General features: G+C 58.7%; 6 protein-coding genes across 6 annotated transcripts; 3 read left to right on the top strand and 3 right to left on the bottom strand.

Moving 5' to 3' along the window:
- Positions 1–89: 89 nt before the first annotated feature.
- QBC33DRAFT_604805 (uncharacterized protein) lies at positions 90–3,079 on the top strand. The gene is made up of 4 exons (XM_060432255.1): positions 90–984; positions 1,100–2,105; positions 2,196–2,465; positions 2,598–3,079. The coding sequence occupies exons 1-4, from the start codon at positions 389–391 to the stop codon at positions 2,877–2,879; spliced, it is 2,154 nt and encodes a 717-aa protein (XP_060285882.1). The 5' UTR covers positions 90–388; the 3' UTR covers positions 2,880–3,079.
- QBC33DRAFT_330812 (mitochondrial intermediate peptidase) lies at positions 3,057–5,849 on the bottom strand. Its single transcript, XM_060423664.1, has one exon. It carries the CDS (start codon positions 5,615–5,617, stop codon positions 3,233–3,235), a length of 2,385 nt encoding a protein of 794 aa, XP_060285883.1. The 5' UTR covers positions 5,618–5,849; the 3' UTR covers positions 3,057–3,232.
- A 1,508-nt stretch (positions 5,850–7,357) lies between these two features.
- Positions 7,358–8,655, top strand: QBC33DRAFT_617781 (micos subunit MIC26). Its single transcript, XM_060432695.1, has 3 exons — positions 7,358–7,464; positions 7,536–7,628; positions 7,738–8,655. Exons 1-3 carry the CDS (start codon positions 7,438–7,440, stop codon positions 8,416–8,418), a joined length of 801 nt encoding a protein of 266 aa, XP_060285884.1. The 5' UTR covers positions 7,358–7,437; the 3' UTR covers positions 8,419–8,655.
- On the bottom strand, positions 8,646–10,205 carry QBC33DRAFT_617782 (mitochondrial thiamine pyrophosphate carrier 1; the record flags this gene model as incomplete). Its single annotated transcript, XM_060432696.1, has 3 exons — positions 8,646–9,627; positions 9,708–9,805; positions 10,164–10,205. The coding sequence occupies 3 exons, from the start codon at positions 10,203–10,205 to the stop codon at positions 8,736–8,738; spliced, it is 1,032 nt and encodes a 343-aa protein (XP_060285885.1). The 3' UTR covers positions 8,646–8,735.
- Positions 10,206–10,817: 612 nt separating this feature from the next.
- Positions 10,818–12,548, top strand: QBC33DRAFT_331304 (uncharacterized protein). The gene is made up of 2 exons (XM_060423672.1): positions 10,818–12,467; positions 12,520–12,548. Exon 1 carries the CDS (start codon positions 11,097–11,099, stop codon positions 12,318–12,320), a length of 1,224 nt encoding a protein of 407 aa, XP_060285886.1. The 5' UTR covers positions 10,818–11,096; the 3' UTR covers positions 12,321–12,467; positions 12,520–12,548.
- A 478-nt stretch (positions 12,549–13,026) lies between these two features.
- Positions 13,027–15,457, bottom strand: QBC33DRAFT_330883 (major facilitator superfamily domain-containing protein). The gene is made up of 6 exons (XM_060423666.1): positions 15,283–15,457; positions 14,922–15,214; positions 14,841–14,866; positions 14,455–14,766; positions 14,323–14,394; positions 13,027–14,260 (listed from the first exon to the last, which is right to left on the bottom strand). Exons 2-6 carry the CDS (start codon positions 15,008–15,010, stop codon positions 13,089–13,091), a joined length of 1,671 nt encoding a protein of 556 aa, XP_060285887.1. The 5' UTR covers positions 15,011–15,214; positions 15,283–15,457; the 3' UTR covers positions 13,027–13,088.
- Positions 15,458–16,164: the final 707 nt, after the last annotated feature.

Genomic DNA, 16,164 nt, shown 5'->3' on the forward strand with positions numbered 1-16,164 from the left:
GCCAGGAGCTAATTGGGTTTTCAAGGGGTAAAGCAAGGGCAAGAGCAATAGTAGTCATATATGATAACAGCAACTTGCAACAGCAATAGTAATAGCAACAGGAAATCGCATTACAAAAAAAAAGCATTCGCCTGGGGGTGCGATTGCTGCTTGAATAGAAGTTTTGTGGCTGTATGAAAATTTTGAAAATAGTTTAGAGACAGTGTCCTCTATAGGCTGCTAGTACGGAGGCCCATAGGGGTCACTGTCTCAAAACTCCATAGGCGGAGAGCTTTCTTATCGGGCATCGGTTAGATTCCCGCTGGTTGAGAATTGACTTTCATCTTATACAGCGAACCATAGGAACTCGTGTCCCTATAAAATTCTAGGGAGATTCCTCGTCGTCGCCATGGCCAAGGAAAAGAAGGGCAAAAACGAGTCGAAGAAGGTGTTGAAGGCGGAGAAGAAACAGAGGCAGGAAAAGAAGGCGGAGAAGAAGGCAAAAGTCAAAGCCTCCAAGGTGGACGGCAGTGACGCCGAGGATGTGGACCTGGACGCCGTGCTCGAGGAGTACAAGAAGCAGCAGGAGCAGTTTCTCAAGGTCACGGAGACGGTGGTCGACGGGCCGCCTCGACCCCGCGCGGCCTCGTGCTTCCTCGCGAGCCCCTCCAACAGCAACCAGCTGCTGCTGTTCGGCGGCGAGTACTTCAACGGCGCCCTGGCCACCTTCTACAACGACCTGTTCATCTACTACGTCGACCGCGATGAGTGGCGGTGCGTGACCAGCCCGAACGCGCCCCTGCCCCGGAGTGGCCATGCCTGGTGCCGCGGGGGCAACCAGAGTAACTCGGTCTACCTGTTTGGCGGCGAGTTCAGCTCGCCCAAGCAAGGCACTTTTTACCACTACAACGACTTCTGGCGGCTAGAGCCCAGCACCAGGGAGTGGACTCGCATCGAGACCAAGGGGAAGTCGCCGCCTGCCCGCAGCGGCCATCGCATGACCTAGTACGCGCCCCCCCCCTTTCCAGGATGTGGAGATAGGAGAGACAAGTGTCTTCGGGCCCCTCACCCTCTTCCGTCGCTCAGTACCTCTTTGCTTACCAGAATCATATAAACGAAGCTTCAAGCAGTACATAATCCTGTTTGGCGGCTTCCAGGACACGGCCAACCAGACCAGATACCTGGCCGACCTCTGGCTGTACGACACGCAGAACTTCGTCTGGCACAGCCCGGCGCTGCCGCCGGCGCAGCTGAAGCCCGACGCCCGCTCGTCCTTCACCTTCCTGCCCCACGAGCAGGGCGCCGTGCTGTACGGCGGCTACTCGCGGGTCAAGCCCGTGACCGCCTCCGCGACAGGCAAGCAGGCGAACAAGTCCGCCGCGGCGGCGGCGGCGAGCCAGCGCAACGCCCTGAAGCCCATGGTGCACCAGGACTGCTTCTTCCTGCGGGTGACGGCGCCCCCCACCGCCGACGCCGCGGCGCCGGGAGCCCCGCCGACGGTCCGCTGGGAGAGACGCAAGCGGCCGGCCAACGCGCCGGCCCCGAGCCGCGCGGGCGCCACCATGACCTTCCACCGGGGACGCGGGGTGCTGTTCGGCGGGGTGCACGACGTCGAGCAGGGGGAGGAGGGCATGGACAGCGAGTTCTTCAACGGCCTGTTTGCGTGGAACGTCGAGCGGAACCGCTTCTTCCCGCTGGCACTGCGCAAGCCGCGGGCGCAGAAGAAGGCCGGGGAAGGTGGGGGGCGGGGCGGCGGCGGCGGCGGTGGGCGCAGGGGTAGGGCGGCCGCGAATGAGGAGGAGCTGCTGAGGGGCCTGGCTGCGCTGCGGGCTGGGGCGGAGGATCCGGATGATGCGGAGGAGGATGACGTGGGCGGCGGGAAGGAGGGGGGCGTGCCCGGCGGCGGGGAAGACGAGAAGCCGGTGCGGGAGATGCCTGTCTCCATGGAGCTGCCGCACCCGAGGTTCAACGCGCAGCTGGCGGTGCAGGACGATGTGCTTTACATCTACGGTGGCACCTTTGAGAAGGGGGATCGGGAGTTTACCTTTGACGACCTGTATGCCGTCGACCTCGGCAAGCTGGACGGCTGCAAGGAGATATTCAGCCGTCCGGTCGAGGACTGGATTGTAAGCCATAACTCTCGCCCCCAAATGATGCCTTCTCGGCGGGTTATTTCACCGGGAAGGGAGCTCTTCTTTGCTAATCTGATGCAACAGGCGTCCGAGGATGAGGATGAAGATGACGAAGATGAAGAAGATGAAGAAGATGAGGATGAGGAGGAAGAGGATGAAGACGGCGATGTCCAGATGGCGGACGAGGAGGTGCGACAGCTGATGTCTCCCAGCAAGCGCAACAAGAAGCGTGCGGACGAGGTGTCCACAGCTGATTCTTCCGAGCCCACGACGCCGTCGGTGGCAGGCTCCGAAGAAGAGTGGGAGGCGGACACTACAGCAACTACTGTTGATGATGGCCTGCCCCACCCGAGGGTATGTCTCCGTTTTCGCTCATTTTGATTCTCTCGCGGCCATCATTTCTCTTCCCTCCTCCCCTCCGCCGATCTAACCCCGATCAATGGCGGTATTGAGTTGCCTAGTGCTGACGGACATGAAAACCCCCAGCCCTTCGAGTCCCGACGAGAATTTTTCCAACGCACCACCAATGAGTGGCAGGAGGTCCTGATCACGAGCCTGCGCTGGAAGGGCATCCAGCCCGAGTCCCTGACGGTCAAGGAGATCAAGTCGAAGGCCTTTGAGCTGAGCGAGGAGAAGTGGTGGGACTGCAGGGAGGAGATCACGGCTCTCGAGGACGAGCAGGAGGCCGCGGGCATCGGCGAGGTGGTGTCGCTTGCCGACAGGGGCGGCACCGGGGCGGCTGGTGGCGGGGCCATGAGGAGGAGATGACGAATGCCCCGCATGGTCGCGGCACTGGTGGGTTCAACTTACCTGTTGGATCCTCCAGGGGATGCAGAGGGAGGGTGTTATTGACAAGGACGATGACTTCCATTGTGGTTGATCTATGCCACATAGTGGTTCATGGACCAATGGCTACTTTAGGTTGAAAAGGAGCCATAGTGATCAAAACTCCCCAAACTGCAACAACTACTTGCATGCATGTTGATTGATGTACGGGCACTTGTGAAGTTGTGATGCACCTCCATCGCCCCACTTCAACCCCTAAATGCTCAAGGCCATGCTGCCATTACGTTACAGGGCAGAGTATAGAACAGAGTATGTTACATAGATAGCTGCTACCCTCACTCCTTAAAGGTACTGCTGGTCCCCCAGCTCCCAACAAGGGCCATGGCCTTCTCATCCCCGTCAGCGACCCTCTCGTCGCGCAGCGTCCCGGCGAGGCAGCGCCAGGGGTCGCGGCTGCCGCCCCACCTGAGGAGGTTCTCCTTGAGCCGCTCGCCGTTGGCGCGGTCGAGGGCGGCGCCGCCGCGGCCCGAGGCGAAGACGACGCGCCAGACGTGCTCCGCCAGCACCCGGTCGAAGAGGTAACTGTAGTACGTGCTGCCGTAGCCGACGAGGTGCCCGAAGAAGCCCTGCCACCTCGTCCCCGGCGCGTCCGCGGGCGTGTTGCCGTGCGCCCGCTGGATGCCGTGGTAGATGGCCGTCGAGTCGAAGCCCGGCTCCAGGGCGCGGGACGAGTGTAGTTCCTGGTCTAGCATGGCGAGGACGATCTGGTTCTCCGTGTCCGAGCCCTCGAATCTCTTGGAGAGGCGGAGCCTCTCGGCGACCAGGTCGTAGGGTAGCGGCTCGTCGGTCTCGTGATGGCAGGCGAACAGGGCAAGGACCGTCGGGTCAGCAGCGAAGTATTCCATCAGCGTGGACGGCAGCTCCGCCAGGTCCGTGGCACACCTCGTTCCTGCAACGTTCTGTAGCGATGTCCTGGCGAGGATCGAGTGGATGGCGTGTCCCATCTCGTGGAACAGCGTCTCCATCTGGAAGAAGCTAAGAAGAGCCGGGCGGTTCTCCGAGGCCGTGGTCTGCGGGAAATCGCATACGAGCGCAATCGTGGGCAACTGTCTTAAAGTGCCGTCCTGCATCGACAGCGCCATCCCATCATTTGCCGCCTCCTCCGGGGTCTCGAAGGCAGGGAGTTCCGGGTCTTCTCCCGGCTCGGCAGCTGCTTCTACAACCTCGTCCCGCGAGATCTCGCGGGAGCAGCGCACCGTGAAGTGGGCCGGATTCGGGGACTTGTCCTCTCTATAGAACAAGTCGCAGTATAGGACAGCAACGTGTCCGTCGGTGTCGGATACCACGTCAAGGCGACGCACATCTGGGTGCCACGTCTCTCCCGGTAGCGTTTCTTTGGATACAAACCGAATGCCGTAGAGCCGGGTGAAGATTCTCGACAGACCTTGCATCACTGTCCCCAGTGAGAAATAGGCGGGCAGGAAATCATCTCGCCTGAGCCTGGTTTTTAGTGAACGCCGAATGCTCTCCGCATAATAGTCCTTATCCCATGGTTCTAAAACGCCCGCGGCAGAGGGATTATGCTTCTGTTTTTCCTCGAGGAGATCCGCCACCTCTCGTCGGGCGATGGGGGCGTTATTCTTAGCCAGGGCTGAAAGGAACTGATTCACGGATTCGGGGGATTTGGCCATCATCCTGTCCCGAAGAGCCATATGGGCGTAACTCTCAAATCCAGACAGTTTCGCGAGCTCGGCGCGTAGCTTCAACGTGCTCTCCAGAGTGTTGACCGATCTGCTTGATGCAGTCCTCGTTGCATAGTAGATCGCTTTCCTCGTTTCTGGATCATGGACACTGCGCAGCGCAACAGCCGCCTCGGAGCTCATCGAAGGAAGATATAAATAGCCCCGCCTTGTGAAATTTCTCGCCATCATCGGGTCCATCCCTTGGAACTTGCTACTCGGAAGCACGAGCTGCCTCTGCTCCGGCGCCATTTCTTCCATGAAGGCAGATCCCACCTCGCTAATGCGTTGCGAGAGGTGGACAAATCGGTCTCTCGAATGCTTTGGAAGGTTGACTGCCGACTTCATGAAATCCAGCTTGAGTATCTGGGCCACAGTCATCTCCTCTTCCGTCCATGCCGCCGTGACCTCCTTATTGTCCATTGCCTTGCCTAGCTGGTCGTTCAGTCCGGTCGTCGTGTTGAGCTCGTTCATGTATTGATAGACAAGGGCCCAGGCTTCCGACGCTGCCTGCTGTATCTTCGGATCTGGGTGTGTCACCCGCACAAAGTCTGCCATGTCAAGGATCCGGCAGAGGATATCGCTCAGCCGGTCCAGGTCCCTCACGATGGCTCGGTAGTCGTTCACACTGGAGGCGTTTAGAACCTTGTCGACAATCTTCCGCGCCCTTCGCAAGCTCACGCGGGCAAATGATCGGAACCCTTCCGGCCCGGTGAGGTATGCGTTCCTGAACAGCCCAACATTCTTGTGCCCGTGCGCCTTGGAGAAGGCCTTCCAGACCGAGGGCGAATCGAAGATCTGGCGCAGAATCGAGTCCTCAATCCGCTGTCCGGGAGGGGAATGATCGATCGGGTTCGAGCCATGTTCTCGATTCACTACTCCAGGTGCTATTTGGAGCCAGCGCCGTTGAGGAACCCGGGGTGCCCGCCGGGAGAGGCAGGCGGAGCAAACCCAGGACCGGGGCCGGGCAGATCGGAGCATGATACTCGATAAGAAAGAAGCTTAACCTAGTCAATGCATTATGAAAGTCGCATTTTCGAAAATGGGAGGCTAAAAAACGCGTACCGGTTACGGCTCGGCAGGAACTAAGAAGAGTGGGGCTGTCGGTGCTTAAAAAGGCTACTTAGCGCGATCAAGACCCACCTTCCCCCGTCCCTGCCGAACTGTAATTTACTCCGGGGCTTCCTCCACTCCCATCCGACGCCGAGCTCGTCGCCATGTCCGAGAAATGGAGGGGAGCCCGGTTCAGAGATGGTTACAATGTCCTTTCTCTGAAGCCTCTCGATGACCACGCCACGTCTGCTGGCCGGAATCAACTCCTGGCGGGGACTCGTCGATGGATTGCACATAGGCTAGGTGCCTCCTGACTGGCCAATCTACTCCCTTACCAGCCGCTTCACCCCAATCGCTTAGCTTGCTTACCACCAGCTTCCTCGCCAGCTGCCTAGTCTCTCACTCTCTTCTCCTTGCCGTTGTCTTCGTTAAGAACATACTCTGGCAGCTGTAGCTCTGGCACATTGTCGGAAGAGTCCACCTCAATACCATTAAAGCTAGGGGCAGGGGAGGGATTGGCCCTGATGCGGGATGCTATGCACAACGTTAGTACTAAAGGAGGCAAAGATTTAGCGAGTGATAATACACATAAGGCGCGGGTGGGCATCTCTAGAAGATGTTGACCATCCACCTCTGAGCTTCGTTACCTCGACAGAAACCCCGGTTTGCCAGAAACTTGCTGCAGCTCCTATATGCCATTCTATCACTAGTTTCTAACATTCCGGGTTTCCGGATGAACGTGGAAGCCACTTTCAGCCTGGGGGAGGGTTTTGAGAAAGATACGGAGCTTGTGAACGGCGTCATTGTTGACAGCTTTCCGGACCCGAAGAAACCTGATGAAGTCCTCTGGATTGAGCGCGTTCATACACCTCCCTGTCTCATCTTTTGCTCGCTTAGTAGCTGACATTTTGAGAAGGCCACTGCTAGTCATCTCGGTGCAGAGAACGCGGTTGCAGAGCGACCTGGTGCACCACAGTAGAACTGCCCCGCCATCCTGCCACTTGCAACTTGGGTTGGATTTGTACCGAATTCTACAAACATGCACGAGGTGTGTTTCACGCTCTGCTTGTCATCCACGTCAGGGTCGTCAATCTGGGCGTATTCGACGGTGTTGCGGTGCATCACCTCATGCATGGCCGCGCTGGTCTGGTCGAGGATACTGCTGAATAGCTGCACGTTGCCGAGCCGCAAAGACATGCCCATCACATTGCCAAATTGACATGCTGCAAGCGGGCCGCGAGGTCGGGGCGACCTAAAAGTTCAAGCGTCTTGAAGTATCATCAAGTCGCCGTTCGGTGGGCTGATAGGGGATTGGATAACATCGTAAGCAAGGGTGACCTCACAGCCGGCGAGCTAGGTGAGGATCTTGGCGATGGAAGCGCGATAAATCTCAATCGGTCGACTTAACATGTGGACAGGCAGAGCCAGATATTTACCAGGCCAAAACTCTCAATCAGTTAGCATCAAATCAATGTAGAAAAATCGTCAGTTTCCCTTGTAAAAGGGGTCAAACTGAGGAAGGGGGGTTGACGGTGCAACCGGACTAGGATAATGATTGGAGGGCGGGGCGACGTGGATTAGGTAATAAGGTAGCTTCCTGCAAGGCTGACGGCATCGCCCGAAAATAAACCATTGGGGAGAAAAATCCGAGATACCGGAAATAACCGAGCGACGTCGAGAGCCATCATCAGACAACTACCCCCCGTCCGCCCTCCATTCTTTCCAAACAATCGCCCCCTGAGACGACAATGGCTGCAAGAGTGCTGCTGCAACGGGTGAGACTAGCTCCGCAGATTCCAATTGGCTTTTTACGCCTCCCCCGAGAAAGAAGCTGACGAGGTCCTAGCGCGCCGTGGCCCCGTTGACGGCGACCCTGCTGGCAGGAGGCATTGTGCTCTACCCATCAGTAGCACACGCCGAGGCTCCAACAGACTATCGGGTTAGTTTCCCCTCACCCTCATCTCCGTGCCCTTTTAGGTTTCCTCTCTGCATTTCAAGGTTAACGAACCGTCAATACACACACCTGTCTAACCTCTTCCGTCACACAGTCCAAGAAGCCCATCTACGACTACGACGACCTCGACGCCGCCCCCGCCAAGTCCAACCCATCAGCGCCACCAGCATCACCCGAAGACGGGGTCCTCGCCCACGTCCTCCCCCCCCCCGCCCCAGCAGCGACAGCAGCAGCAGGCCCCGCCCCCTCCCACCGCCGCCCGACACCGACGGACCGCCTTGCGGCGCAGATCCGCGTGGCCCGGCTCTTCCTACACGGGCAGGCCAGCCGGGCCGAGGACGCGGTCAACGCGGCCATGGACCGGGCCTTTGACCTGGAGCGGTCGTTCACGGGCACTGTCGCGTCTCTGGCGCCGCCGCGCGAGTCGGGCGAGCGCCTTGTCCCAGGGCTCGTGTACGTGCTCGTCGCCGCCATGGCCGGCACCGTGGTGTCGCGCCGCCGCGGGGTCGTCGTCCGCGCCGCCGCGCCCCTGGCCCTCGGCCTCGGCGCCGCGTGGGTCGTCCTGCCGGTCACCATGGGCAATGTGTCGGAGCTTGCGTGGCGGTACGAGCAGCGCTTCCCTGCCGTGGCGGACGCGCATAAGCGGGCGCGGGAGGGCGTAGAGACGGGCGTGCGCTTTGTCAAGGTCCATGCCGATCTTGCCGTGCGGAAGGTGGACGAGACGGTCGTCGATGCGAGGGAGACGGTGGAGGGGTGGGTTAGGAAGGGGAAATAGAGTGGAATTTCGGATAGGGAAGATGGGAAAGGAGTTGAAAAAATAAATGAGCCTCTCCATCTTGCCCCTCCTGTTTGGCACGAGGGAGCGCAGTGTCATGGCGAAGCATGTATCATACTGGCGCCGACTATAGAGGAATTTTCTATGTGGACAGCCAATGCAACAACAGATTTAAATCCCAGCGAAGCCGGGGCTGCATCACAGCTACTTTGACCTCGCAAATAAAGTCGTAGAGGGGACGGCTAGGAACTCGGCCCCGTGAGATTAGTGGCATTACTCTCTATAATAGTTCCTAGTTCCTACATTGCATACATAATCTAACCCATGAAGGAGCCATCGTCTATTTTCTCCCCAACGCCGACATAAAACTTCAACGCCTGCTCATAGGTCCACATGGTGACCGCGCTCGCCGGCGCGGCCTTGAAAAGACTGACGGTCAAGCCCCTATACAGACCCCTGATGCCCTCGGTAGCCAGAATCATCTGCACGGTCCGCACGGTCCCCCGGTATTCGGGGATGTTCTTGTGGACATACTTCGACCTCGTGGGGCCCTGGACCTGGATCCGCTTCCGGACCAGGTCGAGGGGGAACGTGCACGTCTTCGCGATCACGGACGCCATGACGCCGGCCGTGGCGTCGCCGCTCCCGAACGGCAGCTCGAGGCGGCCCAGCGGCAGGCGCAGCGACTCGTACACGGCGAAGAAGGTGCCCATGAACGGGACGATCTGCCCCAGCGCCGGGCCCAGGCCCCTGAAGAAGCCACGGAACCCCTCGTCCCGCTTGATGGTCAGGATGGCCCGCCTCAGGCTGGGGTACACGCGGTCGTTGCCCTGGGCGGCGAACCTCGTGCGGAGCAGGTCGAGCGGGTAGGTCGAGGCCGTGGCGGTGGCGCCGCCGGCGGCGCCGGCGATGAAGGACTCGGCGGCGTGCGGGAGGCGGCCCTCCCCGAAGGCGCGGTGCAGCAACAGGGTTGCCGAGCGGTACGTGGTGAACTGTATGGCGCTGTAGCAGACGTACATCAGCTCCGCGGGGACGTTGCCCTTCCACAGACCCGTCAGGCCTTCATGTCGGAGGATGTGTCGGATGGTCGGGATGGTGCCCTTGTAGATCGGCCCGCCGTTGAGATCCTTGTGGGACCGCGGGTCCGAGAGCGAGTGAGTCTGGAGTTGGAGGCGGATCTTGACAACGTCAAGTGGGGCGACGACGAATCTGCGGGCGAGAGGATGAAGAGTGCTGGTTAGCTTTGGCCCCGATGGAGACCGTGGCAGGCATGGTAAGGGCCAACAAACCGCGAGATCAGCCCGGCCGTTGCCCCCGCGGCGACGACCTGGAGCCTTGAGCCCTCGTCCTTGAGGTGTTCGCCTTTCCCTAACATGCCATCCAGTTCCTATTCCCGATGGAGGTCGGGATTTAGTGGTGCTGGTTGGTCGTGACGTATCCTACTAGAGCAAGGCCTTTGCTGTACGTTTGGCGAGCGTCCAGCTGGGTCGGCGAAGGTTTAATGGACTGGCTGCAACGTCGATGCCAATCCACAGCCCATGATGTCGCCTGCAAAGCTAAGAAGATTTAGGCTTCGGGGCGACAGTTTGTAGTTCGTGGCCCCAAAATTGCTGCAGCACGGCTTATCGTGAAGGGATTGATGTCTTTGAAATCCCAATCGAATCAATAAATTCTAGTGACGCCATTGCTAGGGAGTGCCTGACTGCAGGGAGCTAGGGTATTGGCGGGATCGGCTCTCCACGCACTGCACTACTGCACCAGAGCTGCGGCTTGGGACGGTTCAGCATTGCAAGCTTGCCACTTCTGGTTAGCTACAGACCCTTCGAATTCTGGAAGGAAACCAGAGTCTTGAACCCTTGACATCACCCCAGGCTCCCTCAGGTGGTTGTTTACATTTGAGCAGCCCGTTATTTTGGTTAAAGACCGCTAATCTATACGGCTTGTTGGATATTTTAGCTCGCTTAGGCACCTACCTAGCCAACAGGTCCAAGCAGCAGCTCCTATCTGAGCGAAGGCGGCCTGCCTTTACTTTACGCGTAATGGCGTTCGCAGAACGGGGACTTCAGCCCGGCCGCTATTATGTAGGATTGAGGTCAATGCTAACGCCTGCTGTCCAGTGAGAGATACATAGCAATAGGGTTAGGCTTTAGCAATCTAGAAGCCGCAACCATTAATTAGGCCATGGCCATCCTCAGCCCGCTCAGCGTATCACATCCGCATTGCCGAGTGCTTGGTTTCAAGCAATGACAGCATGGGGTGGAAGCGGCAGCTGTTAATTGGCTCCATCCGTCCGAGTAAGGCTAGTGGCGGAGGATGGGAATTGTGCTCTCACGAGGGGCACGGCCTAGCCCACTCCACTGCCTCCCAAGTGGAGATGCCGCGACCCCATACATTATGGATTAACATGGAACCTCCCTCTCTTTTTCCTTTCAAGTCGCGTCTGCTCTCAGTGCCAATCTGCCTTTACGAACCCGAGAATCGCCTCTGAAAGATCATCTGGCTGCACCTTGTCATTTCACTGAAGAACTCGAACGATTAGGCGCCCTCGAGGACCCACTTACAGGAGTCAGCTGCAGCCGGCACATGTGATCCTTCTCCCCCCAGGCTGCCAACAGCAACCCAGACTGGACAAGAAGGGAACAGCAGAGAAGGTCGCTCACGAACTTCGAAATCACACCATGGCTATCGCCGTTAGCTCGTCCAGCATCAGCCCGCCCGATGTGAGAGCTATCGTGGCTCCCGTCTTAGCTACTCTGCCAGCTGCGGCACTGTCAACGCAGCCCGCTCCCATAATACTGCCGCTGCTCTCGCCTATACTCAGACAGCGCGTCCAGTTATTATCCTCCTCCAGCACGGATCCGTGGCTTCGTCTTCTGTCTTATGACACTTCCAAGGTCCCCAAGCTGACCGAGATCGCCCAGCGTGGAACGCTGGAGCCGCATCCCGTCTCCGGGGAGATCGAGGTTGACTGGGACTATGATGCCCAACTTAGATTTCAAAGGCTGGATAAGGAGACCCTCCACGCCTTAGTCGTCCTTGAGGCATTCGATCTCTTCTTCCGCCTCGTATATTGCGTAGGGGATAAAGAGGGGGGCGGCGATGGGTGGAGGGTAGGTGAGGTCGGCGTCGCAAGTGATCCGTCTATCCTCTCGTTGTTCGGCGGCCAGACAAGCGTCGACGAGGCCGAGCGGCAGTTCGAGGCTTCTAGTCCAAGCAGTCAGCCACCGAAGGCAAACGGCGCCAACAGGCTGTATGAACCCGAATCGAGCGAGGAAGACGGCGACGAAGACGAAGACGACGACGACTATTGGGCACGGTACGACGCAACGCCTGCACGCACGCCGGCCACCAAAAGATCGCCCGCGCCGCAAGCGGCGCAATCGAACCCAAACCGGAGCACATCCGCGGAGGACGCATACTACGCGCAATACGACTCGGTCCAGCCGGCCATGGACAACGACGACCCCGACGAGCACCAGGTCGCGCAGGCCCAATCCCAACCCCCCCTGGGGCTCGCCAGGCCCTCGGCATCGAGATCAAACGGCAGTCTCGATCCGGCCGACCCCGACGAGGCAAACGGCGGTGCCGGGACGCAGCCGGACCCCCGGCCGAGGTCCCTCTCGGAGTCTTCCCGCCGGGCAGAGGAGGAAGAGCGGGCTGCGGTCCTCGTGCACCCCCGGCCGGCCTCCAGCGCCAGCTCCAACGGGTCGCTGTCGGTCGCCAAGCTCGAGGAGGCGGCCGGGAGGCGGGAGCAGGGCGAGTTCGGCGTCAAGCAGCACGTTTCGAGGAGCATTAGGAGCCTCTTCCTGCTCTCGCGGGCATCGGGCATCGATCGGGAGGAGTTCGAGCGCATGGTCCGGACGGAATTGGATATATTGGGCATGGTGGAGGATGATATCTGATTGTGTTAAATCTCCCGGTTCTTTTTATGGTTGTGTATTCACGTGCTGGGCATGCATTTTCGGTGTCTGGATGGCCTGGTCTGCATTCTGTGGTGTTCTGTGGCGCGTTTTACACCATGTTTCTAGAAATGGTCAGCGTTATATCCAGTAGGTTCCAGATTGTCCAATATATCAAGCGGATGCTGAAAGTCGGTGAAAGACCGCGAACTCTCCCAACAGTTGCCTCCTATTAGACTAGTCGAACGTGCCCTAAAGCCGGAGCATGCTGCCTTTGGCAGGGATCGAGATAGGCCGTAATTCGGTTCCATTTCGTTGGTATAGGCAGGTTATGGTTACATGCGTACTCCATGAATGCAGCCCGCTGATATCCTCATTGAAAGCGCGGGGCAGGGTGGGAAATCCCCATGCCAACGGTTGTTCTACACGGGACCATCTATATACCTACTAACATATATAGACGGGACTTTCGAGATGTAATCCGTACGTCACATCACATGCGTTCGGGGAGTGAAGGCCTAAAAACCAATTCTGTATTACAAGAGCGGCTGGTCTTAGACACAAAACACCACCCATGTTCGCCCCGCCGCGATATGCCAAAACTGTCTCTAACTCTATTGTACACAAGCCCTCGCGACGCCAAGTGAGTCTATCCCGCCTCTAATTAACTAAGCATGCCGTGCAAGCGTATATTATACTGGAAACTGGAACACCAGGGCGGCACGCACCACTGCTCATAGCCCGAGGCTCGCACCCCACGGATCCCGACAATCAAGCCACGTACCTCAGCTGGCGGGTCGAGTAAGCCGCGCCGAGGGTGCAGATGGCGCCGAGGAACAGGCAGACGGCGATGGCGTTGGGGCCCTCGGTGTCGGGGCCGTGTGGCTCCGGGGCGGTGGCGCCGTCCGTCAGCTCGGGGCTCTTGCCCGGGTCGAGGACGGCGAAGACGATGGCGCTGAGGAAGGTGCCGAGGAACTGCGGCAGCGTCGTGTAGATGTTGAGGATGCCAAAGTAGATGCCCGACAGCTCGCCCGTGGCCGATGCCGCCCCCGCGGACCCGGGCTCGTCCGGGCCACCGTGCTCGAGGAGCGAGGGGTCGCGCGGCCGGGGGATCAGCTCGATGCTCGAGCCGACCGAGAGGCGGCGGTAGGGGACGATGGGGCTGGGGTCGACGCCGCCGCCGCCGCCGCTCAGCTTGTTGACCTCCATGCCAAGGAAGGCCGTGGGCGCCCAGTGGCAGATGGTCCACGGCAGCCCGCAGATGGCGACGAGCGCCGTCGCGGAGCGGAAGCTGGCCGCGAAGGGCGCGAGCGACATGGCCGCCGAGAATATGATGTGACCCCACACCCAGACCGTGAGGAGGTCGGGCTTGAGCTTGTTGAACTTCTCGACCAGGTGCGCGATGCTCGCCGGCGGACGGGGCGTGAAGCTGTCTTCGTCGGGGCCCTTGACGAACAGCGGGAGGATCCACGCGCCAAGGAAGGTGACGGCGCTGTAGACCGTGAGCGCCATGCTCCCTATCCGCCCCATCTCCCCCAGCGCGTCCTCGCTGTGCCTGGCATCTTCGGGGACGTCGTAGCGGAAGTAGGTCTCGCCCACCCAGGTGCTGCTGTAGACGAGGAAGGGAAACCACCCTATCCAGGACCAGAAGACGGCCCAGCATATGGCCTGTATCCTGGGCGGCAGGTTCGACAGGGTCGACCAGATCTGGTGGAGGACCTTGAATCGCCGTTGCGGCTTTCGGGGATCGTGTCGTGTCGGGAGCGCAACACGCTCGGAGACAGCCCAGCAGGTGACCCCGGAAGTGATCAGCATCCCGAGAGCCGCGATGACCGTGAGCTGCTTAAACTGGGTATCTCCGAGTGTGGTCCCGAACAAGCTGACAAGGTCAATTGCACCCATGCCGTAGCCGGCAATGTGGCCGATGGAAGACATTCGGTTCGCTTTCCCTCCCGTGTCAGCATATACACGCACATGGCCATTACGCGGTTCCGGGGGAACTCACCCCATGCCGCGCCCGTTTGCTGCTTATGTACGGGCAGTGTGTCCACTATGAGACTCCTGGAACAGGACATGACTAGGCGCCATCTCGGTTAGTGGCTAACTCATTCGACTCGGCCTGGCGGGGCATGCTCACCAGCGTTGATGGAGAAATCCGTGGCATACAAGGCAAAGACGGTAATGGCGATAACGGGGACCCTGGCGGCCTCCTCGTCGGCAATGAAATAGCCCACCAGCTCCTTGGTGAACCCGAGCATAAGTAGGCAACAGGACACTATTATCGACGCTATGGCAATGACCGGCCGCCTTCGTCCCCATTTTGACGTGGACTGGTCTGAAATGGCGCCGATGATCGGCTGCACCACCAAACCCGATAGTGGACCAGCTATCCATACGAGCGACGTCTGCCCTTTCGTCAAGCCGAGAGAAAGGAGGTAGGGAGTGCCATCTGGATGAAGGACTGTCAGCTCCGGGTCCCGCCCCAATTGGAATGTCACGGGTATGTGGGGTCCATTGACTTACAAGTGAGCTCAACTCCCCATGTGAAGCTACAGAAGACTTGTCAGCGATGGGCTTTGGTGGCAGAGGGCGGAATGAATGGACGTTATGCCAACCGAGTTGAAGGTCAGAAGTACCATGCGCATCATCTCGGAGCTGCCCTTCACCGAGGGCTGACCGATCCAGGCCGACATTTTGGCAGGATCCTCCTCGAGGATGAGCGTATGTTCGTCGTCGTCGGTCGCGTGACACCCATCCGGGCCGTCTGCTCAACCCTTTGGTACTCTGCCCAACCAGCCGCCCCGGTCAAATGGAAGCCTCGCTCGGTTCCCCCCCTTCGGCGTGTGTTCGTGTGTTGGCGGATGCGAAAGCTGGCTGAATTCGCATCGCAAGGCTGCCTGCGAAGGTGGATGGTATTAGAATCTGTGATTGGCCATTTGACTTGAGCTCAAGCCCATGTGCTTACTGGCGTATGTTAATCGCGCTGCATTTGGCTTTCTGGAGGTGAATTGCTCGGGCCAGGTTGGCAGTCGAGAAGTGTGGGAGAGGTAACCTTGGTAATCGTCCCGAACGCGGGCTGGGAAAGGAATATATATCGCAATGGAGTATTATGGGATATGTGGCTACAATAGTAAACGTTATCGGACCAGGTATCAGCAAGGGCTGCGATAAAAGGGGGCTCGGAATCACTAGGCTGTGACGTGCCTTCCACTCAAGCAGATAGCTTGCATAAGACCCTCGTATCGCGTCTCCCACTGGGCGGCTGGGACTTATCTCCTCTTACACTGGCCAAGTCTCTGGTCCAAGACCCCTCCAAGAACTTGGCTGTGGGTCGAGTCATCTTATTCCAGGACGCGGACTGGACCTTGGGATTTGGACTTATGCTCGTCTCAAATATGAGGGCATCCAAATGCCATTGCCTTCTCAAGTTAGAGGCCTTCATGTATAAGAGACACCCTACACACCAGGACAGCCTTCAGTCCAACCAATAACACCTCGGCCAATTCTATTGGCGGTTTCCACCTGCATTCCTGGTAGGTAGGTACAGATAATACCTTACATTGTAATGTACGGTACATAACTAGGTACCTAGATACGTCCAATGAATCGGTGTCGACTGTGGCAGCATTCTCAAGGAGATATTGAAATCGCTGCCCAACGTCATCTGAGGTTGTCTGCGTATAGGTTGGACGTCGGATCGCACCAATAAATTATTCATCTCATTAGGTACCCGAGTATCCAATCATCCGTGCCTGGACGAGGCTTTCGGGATGCTAAAATTTGCGGGTACCAGATCTGATGGCCAACCACAACCCCGCCATGCTTACCATTGGGCTCCTCTGTGACG

The sequence above is a fragment of the Phialemonium atrogriseum genome (genome assembly GCF_030411735.1).
Source record: "Phialemonium atrogriseum strain 8032-3 unplaced genomic scaffold QBC33scaffold_6, whole genome shotgun sequence".
In the NCBI taxonomy this organism is placed as follows: domain Eukaryota; kingdom Fungi; phylum Ascomycota; class Sordariomycetes; order Cephalothecales; family Cephalothecaceae; genus Phialemonium; species Phialemonium atrogriseum.

Bases quoted from the DNA above. Each gene is read 5' to 3' on its own strand.
- QBC33DRAFT_604805 (XM_060432255.1), top strand. From the start codon at position 389: ATGGCCAAGGAAAAGAAGGGCAAAAACGAGTCGAAGAAGGTGTTGAAG. The intron at 985-1,099 runs GTACGCGCCCCC...ATATAAACGAAG, and splicing joins AGCGGCCATCGCATGACCTA to CTTCAAGCAGTACATAATCC. The intron at 2,466-2,597 runs GTATGTCTCCGT...GAAAACCCCCAG, and splicing joins ATGGCCTGCCCCACCCGAGG to CCCTTCGAGTCCCGACGAGA.
- QBC33DRAFT_330883 (XM_060423666.1), bottom strand. From the start codon at position 15,010: ATGTCGGCCTGGATCGGTCAGCCCTCGGTGAAGGGCAGCTCCGAGATG. The intron at 14,867-14,921 runs GTCCATTCATTC...AGTCTTCTGTAG, and splicing joins TTCAACTCGGTTGGCATAAC to CTTCACATGGGGAGTTGAGC. The intron at 14,767-14,840 runs GTAAGTCAATGG...TCCTTCATCCAG, and splicing joins ATGGGGAGTTGAGCTCACTT to ATGGCACTCCCTACCTCCTT.
- QBC33DRAFT_331304 (XM_060423672.1), top strand. From the start codon at position 11,097: ATGGCTATCGCCGTTAGCTCGTCCAGCATCAGCCCGCCCGATGTGAGA.
- QBC33DRAFT_617781 (XM_060432695.1), top strand. From the start codon at position 7,438: ATGGCTGCAAGAGTGCTGCTGCAACGG. The intron at 7,465-7,535 runs GTGAGACTAGCT...ACGAGGTCCTAG, and splicing joins CAAGAGTGCTGCTGCAACGG to CGCGCCGTGGCCCCGTTGAC. The intron at 7,629-7,737 runs GTTAGTTTCCCC...TCCGTCACACAG, and splicing joins AGGCTCCAACAGACTATCGG to TCCAAGAAGCCCATCTACGA.
- QBC33DRAFT_330812 (XM_060423664.1), bottom strand. From the start codon at position 5,617: ATGCTCCGATCTGCCCGGCCCCGGTCCTGGGTTTGCTCCGCCTGCCTC.